We start from the raw sequence: 11266 nt of genomic DNA on the forward strand, positions 1-11266 counted from the left end.
CTCAGCCTCTCAGAACCAACAACACCAGGACCTTTGAAGGAATTAATCAGAAACAGCTTTAAGAAAGTTTCACCCTTTTATGTATTCTCTGAGGAACACGAGAGCTAGACTTGTTCCTTAGGCTCTTCCCACATGCAGAACATTGAGAAGGTTCCTATCTTGGGTGGACTCTTCGATTCTAGAAGAGAGATTAGCTGATTTTCAGACCGGGAGATCCCACTGCCCATCCTTGTTTTCTTCTCTGGGATCTTTTTTGGATTTTGAACATGGCTAATGCTCTTTCCACAGTCCGAGCACTTATAACATTTATTTGTCAGGCAGCTTACAATAACATCTTTATAAATGATTTGGATGAAGGAACAGAGGGAATGCTTATTAAATCTGCTGATAATATTAAATTTGGAGGGGTTGCAAATACAATAGAAGACAGAAATAGGATACAGGATGACCTTGACATGCTCGAAAACTGGGCTAAAATCAATAAAATGAATTTTATTCTTTATTCTTTTAATCTTTTGAACATTGTCACACTTTCTGAATCCCTTTTCAACATTTTCTCCCCATGCGTGGGATCATGGATGCAGTTGAACATTGCCACTCTAAATGAATCTTCTCTCACACTCCGAGCAATCAAAAGGTTTCTCCCCTTTGGATTCTCCAATGCAGTAGTCTGTCCTCGCTTCTTCTGGGGCCTTTCGCATCGCCTGCTCCCCTTACCCTTATTGGGGTGCATGGGAGAACAGCTGCCACTGCAGTAAAGGAGGCTGATGGGCCAACAGCTCTTCAGCAAGTTCAGTGTATGTCTCATTCATTGAGATGGTGCCCCTCTATCATGAAAGCCTACCTTAGGGCCATTTCCAAGTCCAGGTGTGGAGAGCCATGGACAGGCATTGAGGATTAGAAAGGTTATCCTTTGGGTCTATTTCACACTTTGATCATTCAAAAGGTTTCTCCCCTGTGTGGGTTCTCTGATGCCTTTGAAGACTGAAACTCCACAAGAATCCCTTTCCACACTCTGAACATTCAAAAGGTTTCTCGCCTGTGTGGGTTCTCTGATGATACTGAAGATTGCCACTCGTACTAAATCTCTTTCCACACTCTGAGCATTCGAAAGGCTCCTCCCCTGTGTGTGTTCTCTGATGCTTTTGAAGATGGCCACTCTGACTGAATCTCTTTCCACACACCGAGCATTCAAAAGGCTTCTCCCCTGTGTGGGTTCTCTGATGCTTTTGAAGACTGCTACTCTGAATGAATCTCTTTCCACACTCTGAGCATTGAAAAGGTTTCTCCCCTGTGTGGGTTCTCTGATGATATTGAAGATTGCAACTCTTACTGAATCTCTTCCCACACTCTGAGCATTCAAAAGGCTTCTCCCCTGTGTGGATTCTCTGATGACATTGAAAGCTGCCATTCGTACTAAATTTTTTTCTGCACTCTAAGCATTCAAAAGGCTTCTCCCCTGCGTGAGTTCTCTGATGATATTGAAGATAACAACGCTTACTGAATCTCTTTCCACACTCTGAGCATTCAAAACACTTCTCCCCTGTGTGGGTTCTCTGATGATATTGAAGACTGCCACTTGTACTAAATCTCTTTCCGCACCCCAAGCATTCAAAAGGCTTCTCCCCTGTGTGGGTTCTCTGATGATATTGAAGACTGCTACTCTTACTGAATCTCTTTCCACACTCAGAGCATTCAAAAGGCTTCTCCCCTGTGTGGGTTCTCTGATGATATTGAAGACTGCCACTCTGACTGAATCTCTTTCCACACTCTGAGCATTCAAAAGGCTTCTCCCCTGTGTGGGTCCTCTGATGCATTTGTAGATGGCCACTATGACTGAATGTCTTTCCACACTCTGAGCATTCAAAAGGCTTCTCCCCTGTGTGGGTTCTCTGATGACATTGAAGATTGCCACTCGTACTAAATCTCTTTCCGCACTCCAAGCATTCAAAAGGCTTCTCCCCTGCGTGAGTTCTCTGATGACATTGAAGAGAACAACGCTTACTGAATCTCTTTCCGCACCCCAAGCATTCAAAAGGCTTCTCCCCTGTGTGGGTTCTCTGATGACATTGAAGACTGCGACTCTTACTGAATCTCTTTCCACACTCAGAGCATTCAAAAGGCTTTTCACTTGTGTGGGTTCTCTGATGATATTGAAGACTGCCACTCTGACTGAATCTCTTTCCACACTCTGAGCATTCAAAAGGCTTCTCCCCTGTGTGGGTCCTCTGATGCTTTTGAAGACTGCTACTCTGACTGAATCTCTTTCCACACTCAGAGCATTCAAAAGGCTTCTCCCCTGTGTGGGTCCTCTGATGCTTTTGAAGACTGCCACTTGTACTAAATCTCTTTCCACACTCTGAGCATTCAAAAGGCTTCTCCCCTGTGTGGGTTCTCCGATGCTGTTGAAGATGATAACTCTTACTGAATCTCTTTCCACACTCTGAGCATTCAAAAGGCTTCTCCCCTGTGTGGGTCCTCTGATGCGTTTGAAGGTGGCCACTCTGACTGAATGTCTTTTTACACTCTGAACATTCAAAAGGTTTCTCCCCTGTGTGTGTTCTCTGATGTGTTTGAAGACTGCCACTCGTACTGAATCTCTTTCCACACTCTGAACATTCAAAAGGCTTCTCCCCTGTGTGGGTTCTCTGATGCTTTTGAAGACAACCACTCTGACTGAATCTCTTTCCACAATCTGAACATTCAAAAGGTTTCACTCCCATGTGGGTTCTCTGATGATTCTGAAGATAACCATTCTGACTGAATCTCTTTCCACACTCATAGCATTCAAAAGGCTTCTCCCCTGGGTGGATTCTCTGATGCTGTTGAAGATTGTCACTGAGACTGAATTTATTTCTGGTCCCTGAGTATTCAGGGAGTTTCTCCTCTCTCTTTATTCTTTGGTGCAGAAGAAGCTGTGATCTATTTCTGAAATTCTTTCTGAACTGAATGGATTTACTTGCTTTCATTTTCCTGTGCTTTGGAAAATGTTTACTCCTCTGTCTTCCATCACGCTTCTCAACCATACAGCCACCATTCTTTCTCTTTATTCTGCTTTGATTCCTGACATTTTTGTTCAAGTCTTCATTTTCAACTCCATCCGGTATTTCCTGATGATGTTTCTCTCCCTCCTCATTCCTCTGATGATCATTTGCTGGAATAAAGAGAGAGATCTTGTTAGCACTTGGGAAGGCTGGTAAGATCCAAAGGCATCTATGGGACTGCAGGAGGAAAGGACTGATGGCCCTTTGGCTTCATCCAGCTGGCTGATCTTAACAACCCCTCCACCTTTCCCCAAGAATATCTGGTATTTAAGGATACTTCCCCCACCCATGGAGAACTTCAGCTTAACTAGTGCCAGAAGGATCTTCTAACTGTGAGATGCAGCACATCTCACAGAGGTCTGAGAGAGAGCAGAACAGAGTAGAGCAGCTGTGATAGCTGAGACAGCTGGAGAAGTTGCTGAGAATTTCTGAGTTTTGAAAGACTTCATTCTGAGGTTTGTGTGATAGCTTAAGATTCTGAGTTGTGATAGCTGGGGAACTGCTGTTTGTTTGGTTCAGTGGGCTAAAGGTGAAATTGATTGAGAGTGATTGTTGCTGATTGCTTAGGAGTGGCTCTGCTCCACCCTCTTTGTATTTTAAGCTGCACCTTGCCAGAGAGCTAAAGGGCTCTTGGCCTGTGGCTCTTCGCCTGGGGGCTTCCTAAGGACCAGGAACCCAGATCCCTAATTTCCTTGTTCTTCCAATAAGGCAAGTTGACCCTCCAGAAGGGGAGCCACTTAAATAAACAGCATTTAAAGAGGACTGTATATTTAAAAATATATATATATCATGAAGGTAGAATGCCAGCAGGGGGCTTTCCAGTGTTTTGCACCGAGTGTCACATGTATGACTATCTGCCCACAGGACAGAAGTCTTGGTTGTGTGCTCGATGCAAGGAGCTCCTGGTCCTCAGGGAATGAGTTCGTACCCTTGAGGCCGAGGTGACTGCCCTGGAGAAGCAGTGATGGTCAGTTAAGCACTTGGGGAAGACTCTCGGGGGCGTATTAGATGAGCCCCGCTCTGAACGTAGCAGCCCCGTTGCTGCCAGAGAGTGTGAGGGTCGAGAGGGAACAGGGCACCGTGCTGAGGATAAGGGAAATGCGCCCTCAGAAGGGACCTCTTCTTCGGTTGGTGAGCGGGAATCCTTTCGCACCAAGGAACCATCCCTGGGCAGGGGGAGAGGGGGGGTCTTGGTAGTTGGTGATTCGATCCTTAGGCAAGTAGACAGCTGGGTGGCAAAACCGCATACTGACCGTATGGTGACTTGCATGCCTGGTGCGAAGGTAGCGGACATTACGCATGTAGTAGATAGACAGTGCTGGGGAGGAGCCTGTGGTCGTGGTGCATGTTGGCACCAACGATGTGGGGAAATGCAGTCGTGAAGTCCTGGAGAAAAAATTTAGGCTGCTAGGCGGGAGACTTAAGACCAGGACCTCCAAGGTAGCCTTCTCCGAAATGCTACCTGTTCCACGTGCAGGGCAGGAGAGACAGGCACAAATTAGAAGTCTCAATGTGTGGATGAGACGATGGTGTAAGGAGGAAGGGTTGAAGTTTGTTAGGCACTGGGATGCTATTTGGAACAAGCGGGAGCTGTACAAAAGAGATGGTCTCCACTTGTCTCCGGATGGAACCAGGCTGCTGGCGCTTAAAAACAAAAAGGTGGCAGAGCAGTTTTTAAACTAAATCTTGGGGGAAAGCCGACAGGAGATGAAATGACTGTGGTTCAGGAGGACTCATCTCAAAGAGATGAAGGGTTAGATGCTATTTTTCTACCGGGTAATGGATCAGAGTTGTCCACTGTGATGGTTACTAACAGTATGGACTGTCTGCCAGAGTCTCGAGGCGGCAGGAGGAAGGTGGCGGGCCTAGCTTGCCTGGGAAATTATAAATGTTTGTATGCAAATGCTAGAAGTGTTCGAAGTAAAATTGGTGAATTGGAATGTTTAGTATTGGGAGAAAAAATAGACATTGTGGGAATTTCAGAAACTTGGTGAAATGAGGAGAATCAGTGGGACACGGTGATTCCTGGATATAAGTTATATCGGAAGGATAGGGAGGGAAGGGTTGGAGGTGGGGTGGCTCTGTATGTCAGAGAGGATATACGGTCCAGTAAGACTGAGGTCAGAGAATTAGATTCCCTTTTAGAAATGCTTTGGGTCGAAATAGAGGGCCCAAAAGGAAATTTAACTATGGGAGTTTGTTATCGCCCACCAAATCAAAAGAGAGAGGACGATTATAATATGATGAAAGGCATAAAGATAGCAGCTAAACGTAAAAACTGTGTCGTAATAGGTGATTTTAACTACCTGCAGATTGACTGGGTCAATGTGTGTTCTGGTCGAGAGAAAGAGATTGAGTTTCCTGATGCTCTCAATGACTGTGATATGGAGCAGATGGTCTCAGAACCTACCAGGGGTGGGGCGATCCTGGATCTGGTCCTAAGTAATGCCCAAGACTTGGTGAGAGATGTAAAAGTGATTGCGCCGCTTGGGAGCAGTGACCATAATGTTATTGATTTCACCATTTGTATAAATAGGGAGTTGCCCAAAAAGACCGCCACAACCACGTTTAACTTTAAAAGGGGTAAATTCTCTGAGACGAGGAGGCATGTGAGGAGGAAACTGAAAGCAAAGGTAAATATGGTCAAAACCCTTGGGGAAGCTTGGAGACTATTTAAAACTATAATCCTAGAAGCTCAGATAAAATACATACCACAAGTTAGGAAAGGCACAAACAGGTATAAGAAAAAGCCTGCATGGTTAACAAACAAAGTAATGTAAGCTGTAAAAGGTAAGAGGGACTCCTTTAAGCGGTGGAAAACCAGTCCGAGTGAGATTAATAAAAGGGAACACAGGCTGTGGCAAATCAAATGCAAGACTGTGATCAGGCAGGCAAAAAGGGACTATGAGGAGCATATTGCAAAAAACATAAAGACCAACAATAAAAATGTCTTCAAATATATTAGATGCAGGAAACCAGCCCGGGAGGCAGTGGGGCCCTTGGATGACCATGGGGTAAAACGATTACTGAAGGAGGATAGGGAAATGACTGCGAAGCTGAATGCATTTTTTGCCTCCGTCTTCACTGTGGAACCACAGAACCACTAATTTTGGAAGGGGTGTTGAAAGACCTGAGTCAGACTGAGGTGACAAAAGAGAAGGTCCTACAACTGATAGACGAATTAAAAACTAATAAGTCACCAGGTCCGGATGGCATACATCCAAGAGTTGAACTTGTGGATCTTCTAACAAAAATCTGTAATCTTTCATTGAAATCTGCCTCTGTTCCTGAGGACTGGAAGGTAGCAAATGTCAGCCCCATCTTTAAAAAGGGTTCCAGAGGAGATCTGGGAAATTACAGGCCAGTCAGTCTGACTTCAATACCGGGAAAGTTGGTAGAAACCATTATCAAGGACAGAAAGAGTAGGCATTATTGATGAATACGGATTATTGAGGAAGACTCAGCATGGGTTCTGCAGGGGAAGATCTTGCCTCACTAACCTGTTACATTTCTTTGAGGGGGTGAACAAACATGTGGACAAAGGAGACCCGATAGATGTTGTTTACCTTGACTTCCAGAAAGCTTTTGATAAAGTTCCTCATCAAAGGCTCCTTAGAAAGCTTGAGAGTCATGGAGTAAAAGGACAGGTCCTCTTGTGGATCAAAAACTGGCTGAGTAATAGGAAGCAGAGAGTGAGTATAAATGGGCAGTCTTCACAGTGGAGGACGGTAAGCAATGGGGTGCCGCAGGGCTTGGTACTGGGTCCCATGCTCTTTAACTTGTTCATAAATGATTTAGAGTTGGGAGTGAGCAGTGACGTGGCCAAGTTTGCGGATGACACTAAATTGTTCAGGGTAGTGAGAACCAGAGAGGATTGTGAGGAAGTCCAAAGGGATCTGTTGAGACTGGGTGAGTGAGCGTCAACATGGCAGATGCGGTTCAATGTGGCCAAGTGCAAAGTAATGCATACTGGGGCTAAGAATCCCAGCTACAAATACAAGTTGATGGGGTGTGAACTGGCAAAGACTGACCAATAGAGAGATCTTGGGGTCATGGTAGATAACTCACTAAAAAGGTCAAGGCAGTGTGCGTTTGCAATAAAAAAGGCCAACGCCATGCTGGGAATTCTTAGGAAGGGAATTGGCAGCAAATCAGCCAGTATCATAATGCCCCTGTATAAATTGATGGTGCGGTCTCATTTGGACTACTGTGTGCAGTTCTGGTCGCAGCACCTCAAAAAGGATATTATAGCATTGGAGAAAGTCCAGAAAAGGGAAACTAGAATGATTAAAGGGCTGGAACACTTTCCCTATGAAGAATGGTTTAAACGCTTGGGGCTCTTTAGCTTGGAGAAACTTTGACTGCGGGGTGACATGATAGAAGTTTACAAGATAATGCATGGGATGGAGAAAATAGAGAAAGAAGTACTTTTCTCCCTTTCTCTCAATACAAGAACTCGTGGGCATTCGATGAAATTGCTGAGCAGTCAGGTTAAAACAGATAAAAAGAAGTACTTCTTCACCTAAAGGGTGATTAACATGTGGAATTCACTGCCACAGGAGGTGGTAGTGGCTACAAGCATAGCCAGCTTTAAGAGGGGATTGGATAAAAATATGGAGCAGAGGTCCATCAGTGGCTATTAGCCACAGTGTGTGTGTCTATATATATATATATATATATATATATATATATATATTTGTGTGTGTGTCTATACACACACACATACAAAAACACATATATTGGCCACTGTGTGACAGATTGTTGGACTGGATGGGCCATTGGCCTGATCCAACATGGCTTCTCTTATGTTCTTATGGGGCTCCAGATTAAGGCCTCCCTCCCTCCTTACCCCCCGGCCTGCATGATTGTACCAATCCAAATGTAGCTCAGAAGGGAATCAGGAATCTCCTATGGTTACTTCTGGAGTGTTCCCTTGACATAACAGTGACGGTCCCTCACTCTGAACCAGCTCATTTGGGAAGGAGATATGCTCTTGGGATCCTCTGGAAGAACTCTGCAAACTTTTTTCGAATGCAAGACCGTTCTCTTTCTCCGCCATAGTTTCTCTTATAGTTCTGGCTTCTTTTGTAGAGAGAAAGGGAGAGAGAGATAAAATGATCATTCTTACATGGGAATGGAAAAAAATAAAAGACTAAAAATTCTTCTGGAATGTCAGCACCCCAGTCCAGATCAAAGCCCGGAATCTGAACCAGGATAAGGGGAATGCAATAGAATCCTAGTTCCTCCAAGGGTTACAGGTATTATGAAGTGGTCTGGTGTGATTTGTGGATGTTCATAATTTGAGTCTCCCTACAATTAATATCATTACTTCTTTCAAGGCCAGATCCCAAAATGTGGCCATTGGTTAATCCTGAGAACCTTTATCCAGTTCTGCAAACAGGAGGCTGAGGGGATGAGGATGCTCAGGGGTGGTCCGATGCCCCATGGCTCCCTAGGCAGACTCGCTGCTTGTTGCTCCCCACAGTGCCCCCCACGGCTCCATGCGCCTCCTCCTCCCTCCCTTCCCCACAGAACTGCTGCTGACTCCTCCCCTCCCCACTTCCTGGATGAAAGAGGCATGGAAATCGACATAGGGTGGGGTAGGGAGGGAGGAGGAGGCGCGGGGGAGCAAACTAGGCATTTGTCACCCCCCTGCCAGCGCCCTAGGCAACTACCTAGTTTGACTAGTGGGGGAGCCGACCCTGAGGATGCTGCTGAGTCTCTAGAAAATTCCATCCAGCAGGACCTTTGATTGGGTCATTCATACCACCTGATCCCAGAGAGGCAGAAACTATAATATGGGCATGGATGAGAGGGAAGCCAGGCTAACTTTATGCTCCTGGGATGCTAGTACACCTGGATGTTTCCTTGCTGCATCATGATGAATACATCTCTCTGGAGTACATTAGGCTCCAGTTGCAATACTGATGCTGCAACAAAGAGTGCCGCTTAGGTGCTTCCTATCTTAGACAGAATAGTTAGCTTTTTTTTGTTTTACTGTTGCTGAGCTGCAGAAACTGTGCTGTTTTGTGATGTCTTATTTTCTAATTAGCAATATACTTTACTTTGAAGAGGGGTCTGTTTTACTTGTGTGAAGCCAGTGAATCGGGTGTCGCTCAAGTACAAAGAGAAGTGACCCGGGGGAGCCAGGCTTTGATTCTTCACAGGATCATTTCCAGATCACAGGCAGAGCAAATGAAATTCTATCCAGAGGGAAGGGTGTGTTATGAAGGCTGGAAACAGAGCAAGAAGGATCTGGACCCTCCCAGAGTCCTTCTGAGGGACTCTCATCCACTTTGTCTGAGGTCAATATACCTTCTCTGGCTTGGGGGATGGCCGCAACACTGGCCTCAGTCGCCCATCTGCAAGAAGACCCACCTGGACACATGAAGTGGCCTTAGGCTGAATCAGACCCTCGGCCCACTGAAGTCAGTAGCCTCAGGCCAGCATCAGTTCCCAGGGGTCTCAGGCAGATGTTTTCCCTTTTCTTTTTTTTAACATATGGTAAGTTTATTTATACGGAACTTTGTTGGGTGAAGTCGTATCAACAAAATTCTACTATGCATAAAGTACTATGGTACTACATATAACACAGCAGAACATCTTATTTAGCATTTAAGAGAACATCCAGTTCACCAATCAATCGATAGATAAATAAATAAATATCTTATTAAGGATAAATTAACTGATAATTGGGCTAGCGTTTTCGACTCTTACGCGAAGAATAATCCCTTGGTCTGTTGAAGTCAGTATCCTCAGTCCAGCGGCAGTTTTCCCAGGGTCTCAGGCAGACGTTTCCCAATCACCTCCTACCTGATCCTTTTCACTGGAGATTCTGGGGGATGGGCCTGGGACCTTCCTTGGGAGGTGTGGGAGTGCAGTGTGCAAGGCCTTAGAGGGCTGAGTGCAGAGACGGCAAGTGTGCACTGGGCAAAGGAGTGTGGTGTGCAAAGAATTCTGTAGTGCTGTGTGGAAAAGATATATAATGCTTGCGTGTGTGCGCATACGCCCTTTGTTGCTGGGCAGATTACACTCGATGCTTCATAGGCTGCTGTTGATAGTGTGCTGTGATGTCATATAGTCAATAAAATGAGGTGCCAACGAGGTTGGAGCAGACTCATCCTATGCAACCAAGTCGTGCACGCTTTGTACCTTATCAGACGTCTCCCTGTGTTTCCTTTCTAAAACCACAAGTTTCCGAGCTGGACTCCGACAGGGAGGTGGGGAGCTCTCCTCCTTTGGGGGTTTTTAAAAAGTGGAGAGGACTCACAATAAGCTCATGAAGCTACCAGCTGGACATGAGGAAAAACTTTCCATAGTAAGATTTGTAGAATCAGCAACCCAGAGAAGAGGTGAGTTCCCCCTCCCTGGCAGTCTTTCAGCAGTGGCTGGACAAACACTCATCAGGGATGTTAATCAAGGCTGATCCTGCATTGAACAGGGGGCTGGATTAGATGGCCTCTATGGCCCCTTCCAACTCTGTGATCCTGGGATTCTAACAGAGGCTAGACGGCCACCTGACACCAATGCTGATTCTGTGAAGTTAGGTAGACAACGGGAGGGTGGAAAGGAAGGACTGCATCAGTGCTTAGTTCTTGTGGGGCTTTCTTACATGCCCAAGGAGATGCGACTGTCACTTTGCAGTCAGGACGCCACTTTAGCCAAGGTTTGTGGAGAGGGGTTTTGCCGCCCTCTGGGCATACAACAAGGGTAGTTTGAATTCATAGCATTTTGCAGGGGGTTGGACTAATGACCCTGGAGGTCAGTTCCAATTCTATGATTCTATGAATAGGTGAAGTTTCCTTATACTGAATCCGACCCTTGGTCCCTTGGATAAATCATCTACACAGTCCAGCATTGGCTCTCCAGGGTCTCAGGCAGAGTCTTTCATTTCACCTCCTACCTGATGCTTTTCATTGGAGATGTTGGGGAGTGAACCTGGGACCTTTTGCATGCAAAGGAGATGCTCTGCCAGGGAGCTGCAGCCCCTCCTCAAGTGGTGGAAAGGAAGTCAAAATGATGCATTGCTGTTCAATATTTGGATTCATTCCACCTCACAATGGCAGCAAGTTGCACCTTTGGCACCCTTGAAAGATCCTTACCCAGAGAGGCCACATTCCCATAGTTCTCCAGCATGACTTCCCTGTACAGAGCTCTTTGTCCTGGATCCAGCAGGGCCCACTCTGCCTCCGTGAAAGAGACAGACACTTCCTCCAAAGAAA

General features: G+C 45.7%; 1 protein-coding gene across 1 annotated transcript; it reads right to left on the reverse strand.

Moving 5' to 3' along the window:
• Window positions 1–483: 483 nt before the first annotated feature.
• On the reverse strand, window positions 484–11266 carry LOC132572100 (oocyte zinc finger protein XlCOF6-like). The gene is made up of 3 exons (XM_060238896.1): window positions 11147–11266; window positions 8004–8126; window positions 484–3154 (listed from the first exon to the last, which is right to left on the reverse strand). Exons 1-3 carry the CDS (start codon window positions 11178–11180, stop codon window positions 936–938), a joined length of 2376 nt encoding a protein of 791 aa, XP_060094879.1. The 5' UTR covers window positions 11181–11266; the 3' UTR covers window positions 484–935.

This window comes from Heteronotia binoei, chromosome 5 (assembly GCF_032191835.1).
Source record: "Heteronotia binoei isolate CCM8104 ecotype False Entrance Well chromosome 5, APGP_CSIRO_Hbin_v1, whole genome shotgun sequence".
Classification (NCBI taxonomy): Eukaryota; Metazoa; Chordata; class Lepidosauria; order Squamata; family Gekkonidae; genus Heteronotia; species Heteronotia binoei.

Excerpts from the sequence above, each read along its gene's own strand:
- LOC132572100 (XM_060238896.1), bottom strand. The coding sequence starts at position 11,180 with ATGCTGGAGAACTATGGGAATGTGGCCTCTCTGG. Across the intron at positions 8,127-11,146 it reads TGGGAATGTGGCCTCTCTGG|AAGCCAGAACTATAAGAGAA; the intron begins GTAAGGATCTTT and ends TCTCTACAAAAG. Across the intron at positions 3,155-8,003 it reads CCCAAATGAGCTGGTTCAGA|CAAATGATCATCAGAGGAAT; the intron begins GTGAGGGACCGT and ends TCTTTATTCCAG.